The sequence below is a fragment of the Fistularia commersonii genome, chromosome 25 (genome assembly GCF_037954325.1).
Source record: "Fistularia commersonii isolate RoL2024-O1a breed Wild chromosome 25, RoL_Fcom_v1.0, whole genome shotgun sequence".
NCBI lineage: Eukaryota > Metazoa > Chordata > Actinopteri > Syngnathiformes > Fistulariidae > Fistularia > Fistularia commersonii.
In genome coordinates this window covers 10,442,524-10,464,326 of record NC_141308.1, presented here as the reverse complement: position 1 = coordinate 10,464,326, position 21,803 = coordinate 10,442,524, and the positions used below count along the sequence as shown (strand labels likewise).

The following is a 21,803-nucleotide window of genomic DNA, read 5'->3' as shown; positions in this document are numbered from 1 at the left end:
GCCACTCCAGACTTCCTCATACAATACCAGAGCTCCTCTCTTGGCACCCTGTCATATGCTTTTTCTAGGTCTACAAAAACGCAGTGCAACTCCCTCTGGCCTTCTCTGTACTTTTCTATTAGCATTCTCAACGCAAATACTGCATCTGTAGTACTCTTCCTAGGCATGAAGCCATACTGCTGTTCACAAATGCTGACTTCTGCTCTCAGTCTAGTTTCCACTACTCTTTCCCATAACTTCATTGTATGGCTCATCAACTTTATCCCTCTGTAGTTGCCACAATTCTGCACATCCCCTTTATTCTTAAAAATAGGCACCATCACACTTTGTCTCCATTCTTCAGGCATCTTCTCACTCTCTAAGATCCTGTTGAATAATCTAGTCAGAAAATCTACCGCTGCCTCTCCTAGACACTTCCACACCTCCACAGGTATATCATCAGGACCAACTGCTTTTCCACTCTTCATCCTCTTCAATGCCTTCCTCACTTCACTTTTACTAATTTTTGCTACTTTGTGGTCTACAATAGTCACCTCTTCTACCCTTGCCTCTCTTTCATTTTCCACATTCATCAGTTCTTCAAAGTACTTCAAAGTACTTTTATTTTATGTTAATATTTTAGTAAAAAATATTTTTATATGAGTTGTTATATTTAATCTGTTTGTTAATGTTATAATCAGTTCTAATTATAAACAGTATGTTATTTATTATTGTAATAAACGGTAGATTACTGTTTGGTTCAGTTTCACCTCGTTAACGAAAATCGATCTCCGTGACGTCACATGTCGAAGGCGGAAGTTTCACGCACCCTAGCCCTGCCACTAGCTCGGCTAGCCACCCGCTGCTCAGAAAACAAGGGGAAATTGTGGTTTTAAACGCGTCTAAGTGTTTGTCATCCTATCATCGGTGGGAATATGGATGACGATGTGCTAACGACGCTGAAATTGCTGATAATTGGCGAAAGTGGAGTCGGGAAGTCCAGGTTTGTAGCCGTGCGCTGCGAGCCGACTGGTTAGCTTGTTATGAAGTGTTGACATTCTTATTATGTAACGGTAAGTTTATACTGTATTGCTGAGAAACGATTGGCAATAAGCAGGATGTTTGGGTTGATGTTGCTCTAAGCCAGGTTGGCCATAATCATCTCTGCTTAAAAATATAAGATTACGGCGACTTTATTCAACCAGATTTAAACTTTTCACCGTCATTTTAAAAAGATATTTTAGCTGTAAGGGTGATACACGTCCCCTCAACCTGAACTGTTTGACCGTAACTGACGCAGGAAGAGTTTGATACTCTTCCACAATCACAAACCAAGCCCTTATTATGTTTCTGTTTTTGTTCATCTCCTCCCCAACAGTCTCCTCCTGAGGTTCACAGATGACACTTTTGACCCGGATCAGTCAGCAACAATAGGTCTTTTACTCACTCGCCCTTATTCCCCCTCCCCAAACACACTCTCTCACACGTACACACACATATACATACCCACAAACACACAGCCTTTGGTGTTAAAACTTTATATGGTGGAACTCAAGAACCGTTTCTCATCTTTCTTGACTTCTCAGGTGTGGACTTCAAAGTCAAGACACTCTCAATAGACGGGAATAAAGCTAAACTCGCCATATGGGTAAGACGTTATTGCATTGTCTTGTGAAAAACACGTTGAAATACATAGCACGTCCACTAGATGGCGACATTGTACAATGACTGGCAGAAACGCCAACAAGACAAAAGTTGTTTTCCAAGACAAAGAACAGCTCAGGCCTCGACTGGAGCCCGAGAATGGACGCAAAGCATTATGGGATGTATCAGGAGCCTAAAAGCCCTGGTGTAAATGTGACCCAGGGCTGTTTAATGGGTTCAAAGCACATGTGTTTTTCCTGTTCAAGGCTAATGCTTGCATGTACGCGAAGAGTTCTGGTGTTGAAGTGATATGTTGGATGAGGAAATTCCCTGGAAAAAAGCAGATGACTGAAGTTCATCACAATGTAACATTGAAATCAACACCAAAAGAGACTATAATCTGTTGGCTGTCAGTAAATATTGATGTACAACAGGTAACCCAGTAGCTTTGGTATGAGGGAAATAAACCAGTAAGATGACACTATTTTTAGGCCTGAATGAACAACCTCCTCTTGTGTTTAAGATATATTTTGTGCTATTTGTAAAAACCTCATGGAATAAGTCAGTGCCTCAGAAATTCTCTAACTCTGGCCTCATACTGTCAGTTTTTTTAAAAATCCTTGCTATATTTAAACCAGATTGCAGTATTTATACCACATTAATACTTTTGGTAACTCTTCTGATTTTCGAGTTTTTTTATTTTCTCATATTTCGTAACTACACGTGGACACATTTTGGGCCCATTGTGAAATAATTGTATTGCTGATTTCAGGTTGTGTTTTTTTCTCTGAGTAGTTCATCTTTATATTTAGAAGTATTTATAGGTGACGGAGACAACTTAATTACTCGGTGCATCCCGTTGATCGGCGTCTGGTGGCACCTATATGATGATATAAGTGGATAATTTGGCCCAGATTTTCATGAAGAAGTCAGCAGTATCATTAGAATGTCAGTGAATGTAGTAATAATAAACGTACGTCTTTGACCTTGTACTTTTTACTTTTAAGGACACAGCTGGACAGGAGAGGTTTCGCACACTGACACCCAGCTACTACCGCGGTGCACAGGGAGTCATTCTCGGTAAGAACTGACACTTATAAAGTCAGGAAGTATATGTATGTATGTATGTATGTCATTTGAATAAGTTGAAATTCAGTGTGGAGTTTCAACTCGGTGCTCGTCGGTCCTGCTCATGCCTTGTTTCAAATTAAGAGTACAATCAGTACTTGACTACTGGAGGCGATACTGATGTTTGTGAGTAAAACAAATTGTGTCGTTACCAAGAAAAGGCCAGATATTTGAGCTGCCCTAAAGACTTTGCTGTACTGGAGCTAATTTCAACACACGATACCTCTGAACGGCCTGCAACAACCTGTTGCACCAGATGTTGAATTAACATAGGGAACATTGGAAAGATATTGGACGGACGACTCATTAGTTTGAGACGAACATCGGGTAGAAGTTAAAATCTAATTGTTGACATCGAACTGACAAAATTTGAATTCCAAGAGATGTTCAGATGTCTCGTTGTGGACATTAACATTTGGACATTTGGAAGGTGTTCTGCTGCTCAGAGCACATCTGAAAAACAACACAATGTCAACATCAGCTGTTGTCAATATCGGAATCAAGTAGTTGGCATTAGATATCCCAACATTGACGTCACATTCAACAAAATAACTATGTATAAACAATGTCGGTGTCCAGTGACTATTCAACAACGTTTGTTGCGCGTCGATCGAGACACGTCTTCCAACCGGTACATCGGTGGCCAATAAAAACAGCAGACGAATACTTAAAGGTGAGACAGGTAAAAGCGTAACGGCCGGGAACGCACAATGGCGTCAGTGTTCGCCTCGACGTGATGAAGATACAGCATGCGCTCATTCCCTCCCTGTCTTACAGTGTATGATGTCACAAAGCGCGACACTTTTACAAAGCTTGAAAACTGGCTGAACGAACTGGAAACCTACGCGACTCGAAACGACATTGTAAAAATGCTGGTCGGGAACAAGATTGATAAGGTGAGTCAGACACTGAGAAGGCTGCTACGGAGACGGTTATGTAAGGCGGCGCGAGCGGCCAAAGTGTGTTGCTTCGCATTTCGCTACACTTTGTGCGACACATTTCTATTCAGGCGCCTAATCCCTTTCCACGTGTATTATATTCCACAAAGAGGTAATGACATGTAATTGGTTTTCAGGATGACCATGAAGTGGACAGAAACGAAGGACTGAAATTTGCGAGGAAACACTCCATGCTTTTTATTGGTAAGTATCCATGTTCAGAGTGGAATCAAACATGGCCACTTAAACTAATAGCGTCATAAAATGTAACTTGCAGCTATTAAAACTTAGTGGCTACGTTTAAAAGGCTGAGCCGTAATTACAAAGCTGGAACGGGCCACTGTGTCACTTAAGAGATTCCTGCACTCGCTTTGGGTTTGTTGCCTTGTTTATACTCCCCTGGCATCTTCCAGTCGCCGCCTTCAGGATGCATCCACTTCGTTCTGATTAGCATCTAGCGGGCTCTGATTTATTGAATCCATGGCTGCACGTGGTCCTGATTCCCATCTCCAATCCTGCCCTCCTTGGGAAATTGGGTTAACTTCTCTGTGGAGTTTCCATTTTAGCGTGGCTACGTTAAGAGGTTTTCGAAAAAGATTTAGGCAAGGAGATGTTGCGGATTCAATCCGCCGCGAGGATGTTTTCATTCCACTGGATGTGCTCCTTAAATTAAATCATTTCATACTTTTTTGCATCATATTTATCAACATGGGGATAATTTTGAAATCTCTGTCATTAGGCTTACTATTTTCTAAGGAGACATCTGTTTCTCTTTCCACAGGACTCAAAAAGCTGACGTGTACTTCTGTTTTTTTGTTGTTTTTTGCAAAATTTTGGAAAGTTCTGGTCTCATAAATCATGGTAACCCTCTTTTGTCTGTACAGAGGCCAGCGCAAAGACCAAAGATGGCGTTCAGTGTGCCTTTGAGGAGCTCGTGGAGAAGATCCTTCAGACACCAGGGCTTTGGGAGAGCGAACACCAGGGCCAGGGGGTCCGCCTGGGGGAGCAGGAGCACGGCGGCGGCGGGGCGTGCGGAGGTTACTGCTCCATACCTTGAAAGCGGAAGCGACGAAAATAAGGCAACCGATCTCAATGGCAACAGACCAGAAGCAGAAAGGAAAAGAGAGAAATAACGCAGGCGAGAGGGAGGGAAAGTGGAAGAGATCTTTTTAGAAAGAAAAATAGCTGCAGTTCGGTTGCTGGAATGGACTTTGCTGTTTGCACACTTCCTTTTCAACCATCACATTCTCTTGGTATCAAACATGAATGACAGGATCATGTAGCCTCGCGTCTAAGGATGTATATTATTTTAAATTAACTTAACCAACACAAGTGCAGGGCATACGAGTACAGGTCTGGTTTAAATTTATCTTCCTGGCAACGGCGATTGTGTTGTACTTTAACTTACAAAGTTAATAGTGAAGCATCTAAAACATGTACCACTACGGAGCTTACAGTTCGCAACTTGTCACATTTGATTTAAAATTACGATATCTAATCAGTCTCTTTCTTCATGGTTATGATTTGTGTACTACGAGTATCAGCCTCGTATGAAGCCACAGTTAGATTAAGGGATCGACAGATGTGTGTGTGTGTGTGCGCGCGCGCGCGTTAGTGTATGTGCCTGTGTGTGTGAGAGTGTGTGTGTGTGTGTGCGCGCGCGCTGGCCTTCATTTAACATCTGGCCTGATACAGACTCTCATTTTGCACCAGAACACTGTGAAGGCTCCCAAAAAAGACATTTCACCACGGACTCCGGTTATTTTTACTCAATTATTGTTCATTCCACGTCTGTCTCCATTAAGATCTTCGCTGCAGGATGTATAGATGCCTTTTTTTCATGGAAATATGAAATGAAGAATTTTTCCGCAACCCAATCTTTCTTTGTCTCTGCATGTATGATATGGACCATAACCTCCAAAGGCCACAAGCTTAGGTTTTACTGTATTAAGAGCTTCTGCAATGAAATATACTCCTCTGCTCACTAGAGCTTGATCCCTTTTGCCCATTCTGCTGTGACAACCAAGTAATTAAGTTAGTATTCTCGGATATTCTTGGAAGCTTGTATACTCTCCTTATTCGTTTTTGATGTTCCAGTGTTGTGGTCCATATAACGTCCCCCCAACTTATTAAAGGTGTTACTCGCATTAAAGTATGAGAACATTCTTAAGATTCTTCTGGCAGGGTTGTTTTGATTTCCTTTATTATTTCATCTCTCCCCCCCCCCCCCCATTAATGTCCTCTTATTTTTTTCACCCCCGTTTGAATCATATTAATCAACATGTGAACACAATATCTGCCTTAACACTCAATGACATTTATGGTCCAGGAAAGATTGTATCGTCTCAAGCTGAAATAAATGACAGCCTCAAGACGCAGTCACTCAAGACGAACTATTGCTTAATTACTGCTGGAAAACTGCCATCTAGTTTCCATGTAGTCTAAAAGCCCACCTAATGAAAAGCAGGCTTGCTTTGGAAGCGTGAGTGAGGTGCTGTTTCCATAGCTGATGACTAGGCTGTAGAACATGCTAGACTGAAAACATTCTTTGCGCAAAATGTCAAAAAACAGACCAAAACCAGGACACGAGTGGAAAAATCCTGTTAATAATGTTTAGTGAAAAAGTTGCAGAGGGGCGGTGTGTGATTACAAGCTTATGTTTGGTGTCAGGATGTCCCCAGATGGAACAGGATGCTCCCCTCAAGTCCAGACATGCTGCTGAGGATTATCATTACCAGCCGTGGCAGCATGTGGCTGATTTTCATGTATGTGTGCGTGTGTGTGTGTGAGTGTGTGTGCCTTCATGGCAAAATGCGGTCTTGACAGATACCCACTGTAGGGAAACGACCAGGGAGAAGCCAGTGAGGAGTTTTGCAGGTGTTAAAGGAGTAATTCACCCAAAAAATGAAAAAGTCAGATGTTATCTGCTCCCACCGCCGCTGAGCAAAGTTTGGACGGCGGCGGACAAGTGTTGTGGCTTCGTCCGCCGAAGGTGACATCACCTCGAATGTAATAAAAACAAATAACAAAACATAAAATATGAGCACGCTGCCTGCCGGGAGTAAACTTAAAAGTTTCCAAAAACCCCGGCATGTGAATTCGATTTGAGAGAATAAGCAATTTATTCAATCTTTTCTTCTTAGACACAATCATGTGTTTCATCTCCAAATACCAGACAGAAAGCACAGAGTTATTTTATCTTGCTTTATTTCTCCCGTTGTTTAATTACTTGTGAAAATTGATCACGGCGGCAAAGCTACGACGCTATTTTCTTGTTAAAGTCCGGACTTTTGTTGCGTTTTTTTTTCTTTGTCCGACTTTCTCGGCATGGGTTCGAGAAGAAAATGACAGGAATAGTTGACCCACTTTCCAGATGAACCGTTCCTTAAATAATGCGTGACTGTCGGTGGACGTATTTTCGTCTCCATCTCGGTGTCACCGCAGGATGCTGTCGCAGGTGTCAGCTGCAGAGCGGGCTAGAGAAAACGGCGTGGTGCTTAAAAAAATATGCGAGGGATCAAATTTTGTACTTTTATTTTATTTTTTCAAATGTGGCAAAGGATTTTCTGAATGCTTTTAAAGACCTTTTATGGACCGGGACACCCTGTCACTCGTCGTTAGTTGTGTGCTGTGCATGAATAAAAACACTCCATCCTTACACTGCGCCTTGCAATAGATCACTCTTTGAACGGCATTACAACTGGCGTGCGCACATACACACATACCCGCACACACACACACACACACACACACACGAAAAGAAACAAAACAAACTAAGGCATGAGACCTGCTGCCGAATAGAGTAAAGATCTTGGGTCAAGAAGCTAAAACAAGCCGGTGAGGCCTTTCTTCAACATTCAAATTCAGGCCACGTATCTTTTCGGGGCTACACTTGGTTGACAGGGCCTCAAATAATTTTATTTTCATATGCGGCCACACATCATCGCAGTGGGGATCCTTCCCATAATGTTGTCACGGACCAAGAATAACAATCCCAGTCTGCAAGCAATTTTTGACGGCCTGCCCTGACGTATTCAAATGTGCTAGGGGTTACTTTTGCTGCCGCCGATTGTGGCGTTCGATAAATTCCTCCCATGTTTTTACTATTTTTGCATTTTATAATTAGACCCAAAAAGACGGTGAAACCGGGGATCTGGTTTAATACGATACATAGTCATAAGTTCAGTCACGAATCTGCGCCGACGTGTTAGCCAAAAGATCATAAATGGACAATTTCAGCGGCGAGACCATCTATGTTCCCTGAAAGCTGATTTTTTTTGGCAGCTGGCACGGAGTTAAACAAATTCAGAATAAACCCTCATATTTGAATTAGCAGTTGAAAGACAGGAATCTCATAATTCCGGCGACAGTCTCACTCGATCAGTGCCTCCTTTAAACAGCCAAACTTCCATTGGCTGATTTGTTGGAGACTTGGGGGCTGCTGGAGCACGTTGCACGAGCTGACATCACCTTTCACGTTGAGACAGCAAACTTATTTACTCACCCATCATTGGACTCATGTTTCCGTCCTCCAGCAAAGATAAATATTTGTCCTCCTTTGAGTTTTCGTCTGCGCCGGCTCTAGGGCCGCGACAAAACGCAGCAACTTGGCGTTTGCTCACGTCGAATGTCTGCTGTTGGGGCGTCGGCGGAGGCAGATTGACATTTCTAGATTTTGCTTTTGATGAGTAAGAATAAAAATAAAGCGGTGATCCAACAAGCTGCAGCAGAAGCGTCTAAAGCTAAGGGGAAATGCAAAGCTGTGTTAACTGTCTGCCTCAATTAGCGACTTCTTTCCAACCGAAAAGCCTCTTCAGTGCACTGTAATGTTTTAAATCCACCGATTCCCATCAAGTAAGGTTATCCAACCACTACCAAAGCAAATTCTGCACAACAATCACTCACTATGAAGCCTAACTTTGTAGATAAAAAAAACACCTGTATGTATTCAGCGCTTAGCATTCGCTCGGATGCTTCGTTGTATTTGCGTCAACGTAGCCGAAAAGTGTTCATCTTGCCAGGTTTTTGGAAAAAGTTGTTAAAAATTCTCGTTAGGAACTGGTGTGTGTCGCTGAAATTTACCGCTCAGAAAAATAAAGAGATCAATTAAAACAACACGGTGTAACGCCAAGTCAATCACACCTTGTGTGAAATCAAACTGTCCACTTAGGAGGCAACGCTGATTCGTTTTGACTCGTTTTAAGGACGTTACATCAACGTTGGATCAGCCTCTAGTGTGTTTTTCCACTTTCATTTGGAGTGTAACTCCAAATCCAGACCTCCACGGGTTCATACATTTGATTTCCATTGATAATTGAGGTGTGATTTTATTGTCAGCACATTCAACTACGTAAAGAACGAAAGTTTTAATAAGAATATTTGATTCATTCAGATCTAGAATGTGCTATTGTAGTGTTCCCTTTTATTTTCTGAGCGGTGTATATTATATAGGACGTATATCTACATATTATATGTCAACTCATTCTTGGAAAGGGGCTATTATTACGGCCGAAAAGTATTTATATTGGCGTGTTGAAGTGTTTTTAAAAACTCAGTAAACGCTAGTGTGTGTTGCTGAAATGTTATATAGGTTGTGATGCTACATATTATATGTCAAAGTTACCGCAATCCAACTAATTCTCGAAAAGATACGGGTGTTGTAGACAAAAAAGTGTTTATCTCGGCGTGTTTAAGCGGTTTCGGAAAGTAGTTTAAAACTCTCAAAATGTTTGGAACCGGTGTGTGTCGGTGAAATATATTAGAAAGGATGCGATGCTACACATTATATGTCAAAGTTACGGCAATCCAATCAATTCTTGGTGAGGTACAGGTGCGGTGGACAAAAAGTGTTTATGTCGTCGAGCGGAGTTGGGAGTTTGTAATATTTAGCTTTTCAAAAAGAAAAACGCTGAAAGAAACACTTTTCGATCACCGAAGTTGTATCTCCGCCAGTATTAATTTGATTGCGTTCTCTGGAGGATTTATCACTATTAGTGAGCGTATTCCTACTCAGGCATCTCATTTCCACATTCTGTCATTTGTCATCTGGCATTTTTAAGAAAACAGAAGCATTAAATTAGCCTTTACAGATTTAAGGTTGAATTTCAGAATAGCAATTTGTAACCGTCTCGGTCTTATCTATCATCTGCCAACTCGCTGACAAGTATTTCCATGGACGTAAAAAAATAAAAAAATAAAAAAATTGCCCGTCTAACTACGTGTTGGACGTGTCACTGTGAATTCCTGCACGTCTTGATTGATGCCGCTATGCCACCCTTCGAGCCATATTACAACCCTTTAAAGCACACTTTCAAAGGATATAATGGACCTGCATGACCTACAATTACACACAAGAGATCTACCACTAATCACAGCTCAGTAAAACGGAACTATGCAGCTTCAGCCATTGCAGAGAGACGGTTACTCGTGTACAGTAAAAGACCGGCCAACAGATTTCACATTGGGTTTATTCTATAGCTGCTGTCAAATTTAAGCATTGGATGATAATCCAGTCTCGTGAAAGTTCATTTAATTTACTGCAATAGAAGGCCATAGGAAGACATCAGGAACATAGCAAAAAAAAAAAGAAAACAACGAAACAGTAGAAAACATTGGATTAGGATATTTTTTTCCATTTTAAAAAGTTAACCATCATTAGAAAAGAATGTCTGTACAGATATTGAAAGGGGACGGCTATTTAGGCATCTGGTATTCCTGCATGGGTGGAAGCGCCAAGACCGGACGCTCACACTAAAGGCCCATTTCACAGACACTCATTAAGAAAAGTAGCGGCCTGAATTTTTCAATCGGAATTTTTTCGTACAAGTTTCAATTTCGACCCGAAACGCGTATCGATTATTGTCTGAGAAAATTGCCGCCTACACGCTGTTTGCCAGGGCGACCTTGATAGTCTGGACTTCGGCGATGTGAGAGGACTTCTGGATGATGCGGCTGGTCAGCGTTGGTCCGGCGGCGCGGCTCTGCCTCAGAGCGGAGGTGGGCCCCGAGGCGCACATCCTGTCTATGATACTGGTTCTGGAAATGGAGAACGGCTCCCGGGTGCAGCTCAGCCCTGCGGTGGTGCTGGACGCCTTGATGCGATTCTGGTCAGCGGCGCAGCTCTGCCCCTGGGCTAAGTTGGTCAGAGCCACGGCGGCGTTGATCTCCCGCCAGCCTTGGTTGTCTCGTCCCTGCTGACCCCGGCCCTGCTGCTGATCACTGCGAATACGTTAATAAACAAAAGAATAGAAATAAAAAAAAATCAACAAAGCTAACGCGGGTCTCCGCCGGGCGAAACAAATATTGTAAAACGTGGCAAAGCGCGCAAGTTCCGGCTCAAGTGTAAGCGGCTGATGTGACTGCAGATTAATTACCTGTCACATTTTGTCGGTGCGTAATCCATGGTGTCTGCAAGAAAAGGTAAAAGGATCGTAAGCCGAGAGTCAGCGGGTGTGATCGGGTTGAAAGTACAGACAATGACCGGCGGGACAATCAGCATTTGATTAGGCTACGCCGTTCTACGTTAGTTATATACAGTATTAAATCATGAATGTTGTAGTTGGCAGCGTGTGTGCGAGTGTTTGTGTTATGAACGCGGTGATTTCATGCGTGTTCATGTAAACGGTGGGACTTTATTTCTCTTGGATGCTCATTCCCGGGATATTTCGACGCGTCGATTTCTTGGATCCCGCGCGGCGTCGAGCGACCGCGCGCTCGTACGCGAAAGCTTCGGCCGAGACAAAGACGCCGTAAGTGGTTAATTTTTCGCTGAAACCTGACAAAGAATTGTGTCCGGCGCCTCATCAGGGGCCAAAAGCGTGATGTCAGCAACAAATTAACGCAAAACCAGACTGGAATTTTATTTTCTTTCCACAGTAATCGCTACCAACTGCTGCTTACTTCTCTGTTTTCGTAATCGATGAGAAACCCGAAAGACAAAATTCATTTTGGTCTACGGTTTTCCGCAGCCGTGTAATTGATTTTTTGTCTGGGATTTCTGGTAAGTGATTAGGCTCTGATGCATTTTAAAGGTTTAGCTGCAGAAACTACACACCATAATACCGACGTAGGCCGTGAAAATCGCAGCACGGGAAGCGGCCCTGGAGTGGGACGCGTAGAGATGATCCACCGCGCTAGACAGGAACCGAGTTTCACGCTAATTTTAAAAAAGGCTCGCGAGACAATCCAAAGTAAGATGCAAGCTGGGATAGAATACACAGGAGAAAGTAACCGTGTGGCTGGAATAGTGTACAGGAATGTCTTTGCCAAGTACGGACCAGACGTCCCCAAGTCCAGATGGGGGGAAAAAAAAACACGGAAAGCGGTGGAGAATAGCAGAAGTGAAAACCTGTGGGACTTCAAGATCCAGACTGATAAACTGCCGCTGGCTAACCAGCCAGACAGAGTGGTGGTCGACAAGGAGCAGAGGACGGCTGGTGTGATCGATGTGGCAATGTCAGCTGACGGTAACGTCGGGAAAAAAAAAAAAAAAAAAAAAGCGCGAGAGATGATCAAAAAGTACCAGGGGCCGAAAGGAACGGCCGAAAGGACAGATGTGGCAGGTGAGATCCAAAGCTATTCGAGCGCTACGGGGTTGTGAACTTCGTGCTTGGAAAATGACTCCAGCAGATTCCAGGTAGAACAGCTGAGGTCTCTGGACGCGAGAGCTCGGTCTCGGGGAGAAGTCCAAGATAGCGCGCACCACCCAGAAACATCTAGAGGATGACACCGCCGCGGTCGTGGGCGGAGACGCGAACACGTATTTTATCATTCCAGATCAAGAACGGAAAAAATGCGCGACTTCACCCGAACGATTTCGACGCGCGAAATCTGCCAAAACACAGGTGGGGAGGAGACACGTCGCATATTCCAACAATGCTGGTTCTGTTTAACCCGGGTGGAAATAAATAACAGCGAGCATCACGCACCCGAGGCCCCGAGTACTTTTCGTGCACTACATGCTTCCAAATGCAAGTGTGTGTATCACTAAGTGTTAGTACATTCGCGCACGACCGCCGCCTGCCAGAAAGCTCCAGTCTGCCTGCGCTCGGCTCGTCTGGCCAAAACCAATGCGAAGCAGCGTTTCTCCTTAGTTTGCGAGGGGAAAAAAAAAAAAAGAAAAAAAAGAGAAAGATCTGCTAGCTGCATTGTGTCATGAGGAAAGATGCCGCGTGGTTTCCACAGCTCTGGAAGCACCTGTAAAAATTTGCGCACCCTTTTGCGATCCCGATACGTTTACATCTTTTTTTTTTCGCGCGCGAGCACAAACAGCCGAACGGGCAGCTTCTTATGAATGAATTCTTGAGAGCGAAAACTATATGTTTGGAAGACGGCTTTCCCTCAAGATGCTCGGGCTATTTCAGACGCAGGAGCATGAGAAAATAGGAGTTAGTAGTAATTTTATACTACTTGCAAAACTTCTGTTTGTGGTCTCGGCTTAAAGAATGTGATATATGTAGAAGATATTTTCCATTTCTGCGTTGGAATATTGCCTCGCTTTATTGGAGCAGATAGAAGCTGGTCAAACTCCCCCCACCTTTTTTTTTTTCTTCTTCAGAGAGCAATAGACGGGGGAAATTAAAGGCCCTCTGTGAAACACAGTCTTTCAAAGCTAACAGTCCGAGACATCCTCTTCTTGGATTTCTTCAGGCGGTGCCGGAGCCAAGAGCAACTACTTGTTGATAGTAAATCATTTTTCTGTTTTATGCTTTTTTGCTACCGAACGTGCCTGAGCATTTCTCTATTTAGCCACAACGGGCTGTGCCAAGAGAGCACTTTTATAACCATTGTGTATTTTTACCGAGAGAAAACATTGTTTTGCACGGATCGGTTACAGCAAAGGTTTGCCAGGGGTCTGATGTAAAATTGGGTTGTATAGAATTGGTCCATACAGGAGTTTAAAACAAACATTCCGGCCGGATTTGGTAAACAAATTAAATTTAATGTGTTTATCGGTTAGCCGTCGGTGGTTGGCAAATATTTTTACCTTTTGGAAGCGGCCGAGGTATCTATTTCCATTCTTTATGCTAAGGTCCCAGCCTTCGTATTGAACTAACAGACGCAACCCGGTGCGATATTTTCATCCCACTCTGCAAGAAAACAATAAGTGCATTTTCCAAAATGCACGGTCTGTTTTTTCCGCACAAACGTCATATGAAATATAGATTATTATCCTGGAATCTAACTTTACAGGAAAATGATTTATTCCGCCTCGCTTGACCCTTTCACCAGTAACCTATGTATAGATGGGCTGACCAAATTCTCTCATGCTCTTCTGAAATAATAAATAAAAAGAATAAAACTTTTTTTTTTTTTTTTTTCCATCCTATTGAGTAGGGGTCGTGATTAAACCCGATTGAACCGTTTTTCCCCGATCTGTCGTCGTGGTTTAGTGTTTAAATCTAACCAGAAATGGGTTCGATAGCCTATGCCAATATCCTATATCGGAATATATTGAATATTCTATGTGACGCTGTGTTGAAGAATAGCCTGCACACATGCACAAGCGCTCGACAGTCCAGGCTCAATTCCTTCCATTCTAACGCCCGTAAATGAAGCCGGCCGTACAGGTGTGCGATTGAAACCGAGCCCGCAACGAGACCTAGCTAACCCGACGCTTTTATTTCCTCCGGGCGGATATGTGTTTGCGAACAAGAATCCCGCCTCTTTCCGCGTGCATGTTTTTATTTGAAATGAAACGGGTGGAAAACGCCGCAAGTCATTTGTCCGGATCATTTTTTTTTTTTTTTTTCCTTTTTTCGGCGCTCTGTGTCCAATAAAACACGCTTCTAGTCACATTTATGGCTCCGCAGCCTCGTCAGGGGGGAAATAGTGAACTTGAAGCAAGCGCCACGTGTAAACACTGTGTTTGGCCTCACAACCGCGCGCCGTGACGTCCCATCACGCTCACCGCCAACGGCCTCCGAGATTGATAGGTTTTAAGTGTCGGCGAGAGTGAGCGACATCGCTTTTAAGCCCATCACTTGATGCGCGGCGACTGCTTTAGCCGTCTCCCAGGCGGAGTTTAAACGTGTTAATGGCGTTGGGGCCCGTCTCGAATCTGGCAGCCGGACTTTCCACTTCACCTCCGCGGAGGAGCCGCGCCGCGTTGCAAACACCCTTAATATGACCAGCAGGGATACATTAAAAGTTTTCACAAACATTTGAACAGCGCTGCCCCGTGGTGTGAAACGGGTTCAAGAAAGCACAAATCACTCCAAGAGAAATATGATTTGAAGTAAGGAGCAATGAATGACATGTTTAAGTGAATAGTTCAGCATATTGGAAAATATTCTTATCCACTTTGGCCGCTGCCAAAGCTAGCTGAGAAGATTGATACCACTCTCAAGACTGCACAGTAAATAAGGAGCTACTGCCAGTTAGCCTGATCTAGCGTAAAGCAGCTGACGGGAAACGGCTAGCATGACTGAACCTCTCAGTCAAACGACAAGTTGCTTTTCGGGGAATTTATTAGTGGGCTTGTCTTTTTCTTTTTCTTTCTCCGAATCCACCTAAATGCCACACAGGCGGAGGTGGCAGTTGGTAAGTTTGCTAACCTACGAGACGCGGAAAGTTTGTAAGCTAGGCTAGCGCTAGTTCTAGCCTCATAGTTGTTTGTTTAAGGTCATGGGAATAATCGAATTACGATGGTTTGTCGAACCTAAATTTCGATGAGACCGATTTTTTTAATTTGCGCAGCATTTATTTCCGTCTACCCATGGTTTTCCGCTTTATTTCCTGAAATGTACGGAACGTTTACACAAGGCGTGTTGGGCTAATGTGAGAATGCTACGTAGTTTCCTGCATGCACATTTTTTTCTGGTAACGGCATCAATTAAACACTATGATTTATGCGAACGAGAATGAGAGAACGATGAGAATTTGTTATTTTCCTGAAAACCCTTCCCAAGACTAATTTGAGGGGGAAAAAAGCACTTAAAGCTCGCTGTTTAATGTTGTGGAATTTAAAAAGGTGAGCTGACTTCAAGCTGTGTATGTGTGTGTGTGTTTTACTCGTCCGCTAATGTAGATTTATATTGATTGTGAGTAGGAAAGTAACGCTTGAGAGGGACACGCCGCCAAAACACATATGAGTCAAAGAGTCAGAGCAACACCCTCAAAAACACTGAAGGGAGACGCTAAATGATGTCGCTCTGCGCTGTTTCACAGTTGAGTTGCGGCTCTGACAGTCGCTCTTAGGGATGTCTTCACTGCCGTTGTGACAAACTGCTCTATTTCTACGTTTTGGCCGAGGTTTTCCGCTTCTCACCCTGGGAAGAATAAAGTCTTAGACATTCTGTAATTGTCCTTGAGACTGGACTGGACATTTCCACCATGGCAAGAAGCTGAAGCGGAACAAATGGCACATGCTAGTGTATGGAAATGATATTTGCGGTGTGCAGCGGCAGCCAGCGCGAGCTCCATCCAATTTTAAAATGAGGGATTTCAGCGTCTGCATGAGTCCTTATTAGTAATGTTTGTGAAGGCTTTGGCTCCTGTGCTTTGCGGATTTGAGGCCTGTCATGCGCTGCGCTCCCTATAGGACTCAAAGGGCACCCAGGTGTCAGACTCCCTCACAGCTTCGCAGAGACTTTCTAATTGAATCACGCAGAGCTTCTGATTTTCAGTGGAGCGCCGGAGATTTATCAATGTCAGCCCCCGAGCACCGAGGAGGGCTTTCTGATCTTATTTTACTGTAGATTGTTAAAATGAACAGAGAGGAAGCGGGGCAGTTAAACTGTCATTATGATTCACATTTAACATAAATCTACAATTAATAAGAGAAATGCTTTCATGGTTTTCTGTGGGTGCTGTAATTTATTTTCTCCCGAGCTCCCCTCCGAGTCATATTCAAATTGTTCAGTGTCGCTCGAGACTTCGGGGCCCCTATGAAACCGATATGCGAAGAAACCTTTTCGCGTCAATGAGTAACGGCGTCCCGCCCGCAGACAAACGCCGACGTCTCTCACCCATGTGGTAGACAAAGTTGGCCTCCGTGTCGTAGGAGGACGCCGGGGACACGACGTCTCGATCACATTCGTTGGAGCTGAACGACTCGGAGTGGCTCCTCCGTTTACGGGCCGCGGCGACGCCATCTTGCTTCGCCACCATCATGTGCCGCAGGGTGTCATTCAGATACCGATTCAGTAAACTGCTCTTGTACTTGGACGGCGTCGAGGTGCTGTCATCGCTGTTGGCCGAGTCGGCCATGGCGAGAACGCCGCCCTGTTTCTCCAACCCACACTTGTGGGAAGATGACCTGCCAAAGTCTGACTGGCAGATAGGTGTTTGTAAGGGACATTCTTCATCTGCAGCAAAGCACATTAATCACAAAAACACATGTTTGGCTTTTTGATACTGCACCAATTCAAATTGTCCAATGAATATGTAGCCGTCATTTATGCCGCTGCTGTGAATTAAAGTCGATCCAGCCTTCTGACATTACGAAAAAAAAAAACTTGATCAATTTGCCAGTAGACCTCACCGTCCGAGTTGGTGTCATCGCTGCACACGCTCAGCCTCTCAGCGTTGCCCTGGATGTATTTATTATAGAGTTTGATCCTCAGGGCCCAGCTCAGGTCTGGCTGCCTCACTGTGTTCTTCAGTCTACGCCGGGCATTCGCGAACCAGTTTGAAACCTGCGCAGATTTCCGCTTGTTATCTTTCGCCATCGGCTCGAACTCGACACGACGCAAAACGGCCGCGGGCGATCGGGTCGCGAATCCCAAAATGGCATCAGGACTTACCTGTACCAGTGTCATGTGTGAGCCGAGAGCCAGCAGGACCTTCTCGGTCTTGGTGGGGTAGGGGTTGTCCCGATGTTTGTAGAGCCAATGCTTCAGCGGTCGGGCCATGTCCTGCAGCACCTGCCTCTTGTGGCGAACTTTGACGCCACCCAAGCGAGACCTGGAGAAGTTAAGAGTCACCTGATAGATTCACAAGGACCACTGAACCGCCTTTGTTCGGACTACGGCGTGATATGATAAACAGATGGAAGCTATTCTGCCTGCAGGGTTCCTCCTGTCAGGAATTTTGATAGTTACACAGTATTGTGCGGTCTGTTATTGTTCTTGCGCTCGTCTAAAGAAAAACATTTCAACAGGCACGTTTTAGCGCAAAACGGAGTGCATTCTTATAGCGTTAGAAAGGACTTTTGCAGCCGGTCATGCCCCTGAAAACAATAAGCGCGAGTTTCCGAGAAGACAAAGAGCCGTACCCATATCTTCTGTATTTTATGGGAGAGCTGCTGTCAGTGGTCCCCTGGCATCGCAGCAGGTCTGCATTCTGCCCATCTGTTAAACTGGTTTGCGCTATTTCTACACAGTTCAATCTGCTCCTCTCTCCATCTCTTCTGTTGTCCTCCAAATGAAGAAGAGTGTCAGATGTCATCACAGAGACTTTGTCCATTCTTAAACACGCCGTTTTTTCTTCTTCCACAATCAACAGGTGCATCAGTAGTTTTCCAGATGTAAAAGGATGCGGTAGGTTCCCATCTTGGATGTAAAAGTCATTAAAAGGGGTGCAAAAGTTTCTCTCTCGGCCGTTCCTATTAGCCCCGATGAGAAGTCTGAGCGTCCGAGCACGCAGATGATGACGGTCTCGCAGACACTTATGAGCGAATAATGTTTGAAAAAGTCAGAGGATGTTGTCTGGTTTCGTTGAGCCGTGTGTGGAGAGTTCAAATAACCTGCTGCTCTGCTGCCTATTGGCCCTCCCACCGCCCAATCGCTTTTGTGAGGAGCTGTGTGAGGAAAAGCCTGCTGAGCGGCAGCAGCAGCAGCAGCAGCAGCAGCAGCAGCAGCAGCAGCAGCAGCAGCGGCCGCAGTAACAGCAGCACCGCATAATATGCGAAATATTGCACACGTAAGAATATCAGCAAATGTGGTCATTAGATTTACTAGTGAGAGTGTGTCTGGTGTGACTGCAGGCTGTGTTAAGCAGTTCAACATGCTCTCATATTTTCTACATGAGGCAGATGAATCTCGAGGAGCTTGTGGTTTTGATCGAAAAATCGTGTCAGCAAATAATAATACATGTTTTACCAGGGGATTCTGGAAATTTAGGGGTGTAATTACAAGGTTCCTCATAACCAGTAAAACCGCCAAGCAGTGCCTCGTGTTAGACAGTGAATCCTGGATTTCAGTACAAATTGGTCCATAATAAAGTCAACACGAGCACTGGAAAATAACTTCAATTTTTCCCGTTTAATCTTCCGAAGGTGTTGCTGGTATGTGAAGCGAGATGTCATAACCGTGCATCTTTTACAGACGGAGCACGGAGTGTCCAGTGAAAATACAAGTATTTGGCTGCATCTCGCCGTCGTACTTGGAAGGGGTGGAGGGGCGGGGGGGGGGGGGGGGGGGGGGGGGGGTAGAGGGGTGAGTGCTGTGACCAATTTTTCAAGAAAAGCCTGACAGAAGCTTAGGATCGTCATTGGTGTAACCCTGTGACAAAATGTGGGCACCGGGCCCAGCTCCCGGAGTCTCGGCGGTTCGACTTTAGCTGTCAACTGTGTATGTTTTTCCTCTCAATATCAAAACATTCTGATGTAAGTCTGTTTGGATATGTGGTAATGACTTTGCCATGCAAAATCGTAACTAGATAATCTTAAGGCGAGCATTCGTAAGAAAATGAGTTTGGGGTCTTTTTTTTTTTTTTTTTTTTTGCCCGCAGACGTGAAGGTTTGAGTCAAAGCAGCACTTGTTCAACCATTAAATAGCCTTTATCAAGGGACTCCATAACTCTCATCCCTGTTCATAATTCAGCAGTATCATTTGGGGAGGCTCAGTTTCAATGGTTTCAAAGCTGAAAAACACATGGACAAGAAGCATCCCCGTTAGGTGCAGTAAATTCCTGAGCTCACATTCCTCAGCAGTGGCCGGAGAATGCTACATGCTATCACACACCATTTACTCCTGTCCCTGCGCGATATGTTCACCGCCTCGATTGTTGATATTAGCTGGGAACACACCTCTGTTTAGCAGCCAGGAGACCTGTAAAAAAAACATCCAGGAAGGACATATATCTGTTCTTGTTTGAATAATTTGGCACCCTTGTGTATCTAGGTGTATGCCTTCCAGGTTCACATACACACTCTGCGACTCGCACCGAACATCCAGCAGGCAGAAAGAAGCTTTCAGCGATTCACCGAATAAAAAAAAAAAAATAAAAAAAAAAAGGCACTTCCGATCACATTCTTTCGAAAACAGTTGCTCAGTAGAAACCCCAACCCGTTCTCCTCGGATCGGTGGGGCGTCCAAGCATCTTGGCAGCCACAGCCTGCAGAACCCAGCTCCAAAGCTTTTGTGATTTACCCGCTGTACACCAGCAAGCAAGCACAGCGAAGCATTCAGCCGCTATATCACCATCGGATCGCAAACATATCACATCTGATAGCGGGATGCTAACATTTCAGTGTTCATCATTTGTTGCGTCACCTACAAGTGACTACGTTGTTGAATTAATGAAATTGGCAAGTAACAGCTTTTCATTGATTTATATTGTCTCGAAACTAACAAAATGTTCATTTTGGCTCTGTAGTATCATTTGTGAGGATCTACATGGGGAGCAGGTGTGTCGCATCAAACCCGGCCCTACAGTCCCAAAGAATGGAGTGACCGCGCACAGCTGTGCAGGGTTTGTACATCGTCCACGTCCCCTTTAGATCTGCAACGGTAAATACACTGCTCAAAAAAATAAAGGGAACAATTAAAAAACACATCCTAGATCTAAATGAATGAAATATTCTTATGAAATACTTTGCTCTTTACACAGTTGAATGTGCTGACAACAAAATCACACCAAAATGATCAATGGAAATCAAATGTATTAACCCACGGAGGAGGTCTGGATTAGGAATCACACTCAAAATGAAAGTGTAAAAACAAACTCCAGGCTGATCCAACTTTGATGTAATGTCCTTAAAACAAGTCAAAATGAATCTGTGTTGCTTCCTGAGTGGACACTATGATTTCACAGAAGTGTGATTGACTTGGAGTTACATTGTGTTGTTCAAGTGTTCCCTTTATTTTTTTGAGCAGTATATATAACTAAAAATATTTTCTGGATGGAGATAAATCGGCATAATTTAGGTCAAGAACACTCTAGATAGTCAAAACAGTCGACCGTTACGTTTTCCTCGGCGCATTTCGGTGTTCCAGCAAAATCAAGACCGGCAAGTGTAGCGAAATAAGCCAAGGTGTGTATCATTGCATAGGGATCCCATTTTTTTATATGTGAGAGGAAAATGTCATTTCTTCATTCAAAAATTACATATGTTTTTTTAAGTTCACGTGTCACTATCGCAGCTTTAAACACTTGCGCTTAAAATTTTCAGTGCTGGAAACATAAAACTTCCCTCCGCTCCTCTTTTGGGTGGGTTTAATTAAGTGTCATGTTCACTTTCCCCTCGTGCTTTACTCCGCTTGTTGTTAAAACGTTACGAACTGAGCGTCTCAAGCGAAGGTGAAGATTGTGCGCAACGCGGGCCGTGTTTATTTTTACATACTCACAACAGACGTTTACATTATCGGGCCAAATTAGCTGAAACCAATTGACATCATACCCCTGTGTTATGTTTGAAGTGGGACCCGCAGTGAACATAAATCGGCGGGTTTTCATTGGATCACTCCGGTGTCTTTAATGGCATCGTTATGATCTCAGAGGGCGCCTGCGGATTCTCAGCGGCGTGATGAAATTACACCGCCGCGTTCTGCCGAGGTCGGGCTCGGGGCCTGGCAGAAGTGTGACCGCGACACGCCGCTCGGAACGAACGGACGAACGAGGAGACGAACCGATTCAGGTGTATGCGATTGTGTCTCGGACGACCACTGAGCCTGCCGGCGTAAAATAAATACCTGAAGCTTGAGGGCGTAGTTTTTATCCCCGCTGTCTGATCCACTATGTCAAGGGTTGCCGTGCTTTTATGTGCAGTCGTAACTTTCCCCCCATAAGTCCGCGATGGCCAAAGTCCCTAGAAAGCTATTACCTTGTCTCCCCAAATCAGGCTGCTCCCTCCTCCTCCCTAACACAACATGATAGACACATTAACACTCCTTCACACCCAATTGAGCACAGCATCCAAAAGGAGGAAGGAAACACCATGAATTTAAAGGA

At 44.2% G+C, this 21,803-nt stretch overlaps 2 protein-coding genes across 3 annotated transcripts; one reads left to right on the top strand and one right to left on the bottom strand.

Moving 5' to 3' along the window:
* Positions 1-772: 772 nt before the first annotated feature.
* On the top strand, positions 773-5,858 carry LOC147219231 (ras-related protein Rab-18-B). Its single transcript, XM_086173188.1, has 7 exons — positions 773-982; positions 1,358-1,413; positions 1,566-1,627; positions 2,631-2,703; positions 3,529-3,647; positions 3,827-3,893; positions 4,574-5,858. The coding sequence occupies exons 1-7, from the start codon at positions 915-917 to the stop codon at positions 4,744-4,746; spliced, it is 618 nt and encodes a 205-aa protein (XP_086029314.1). The 5' UTR covers positions 773-914; the 3' UTR covers positions 4,747-5,858.
* Positions 5,859-9,677: 3,819 nt separating this feature from the next.
* On the bottom strand, positions 9,678-18,329 carry LOC147219230 (homeobox protein Mohawk-like). 2 transcript variants are annotated; one of them, XM_086172718.1, is made up of 6 exons: positions 17,905-18,329; positions 17,435-17,594; positions 17,173-17,326; positions 16,658-16,996; positions 11,063-11,096; positions 9,678-10,907 (listed from the first exon to the last, which is right to left on the bottom strand). In XM_086172718.1, the coding sequence occupies exons 1-6, from the start codon at positions 18,138-18,140 to the stop codon at positions 10,568-10,570; spliced, it is 1,263 nt and encodes a 420-aa protein (XP_086028844.1). In that variant the 5' UTR covers positions 18,141-18,329; the 3' UTR covers positions 9,678-10,567. The 2 variants fall into 2 exon arrangements, with proteins under 2 accessions (XP_086028844.1, XP_086028846.1); XM_086172720.1 differs by having other exon boundaries at positions 16,658-16,957.
* Positions 18,330-21,803: the final 3,474 nt, after the last annotated feature.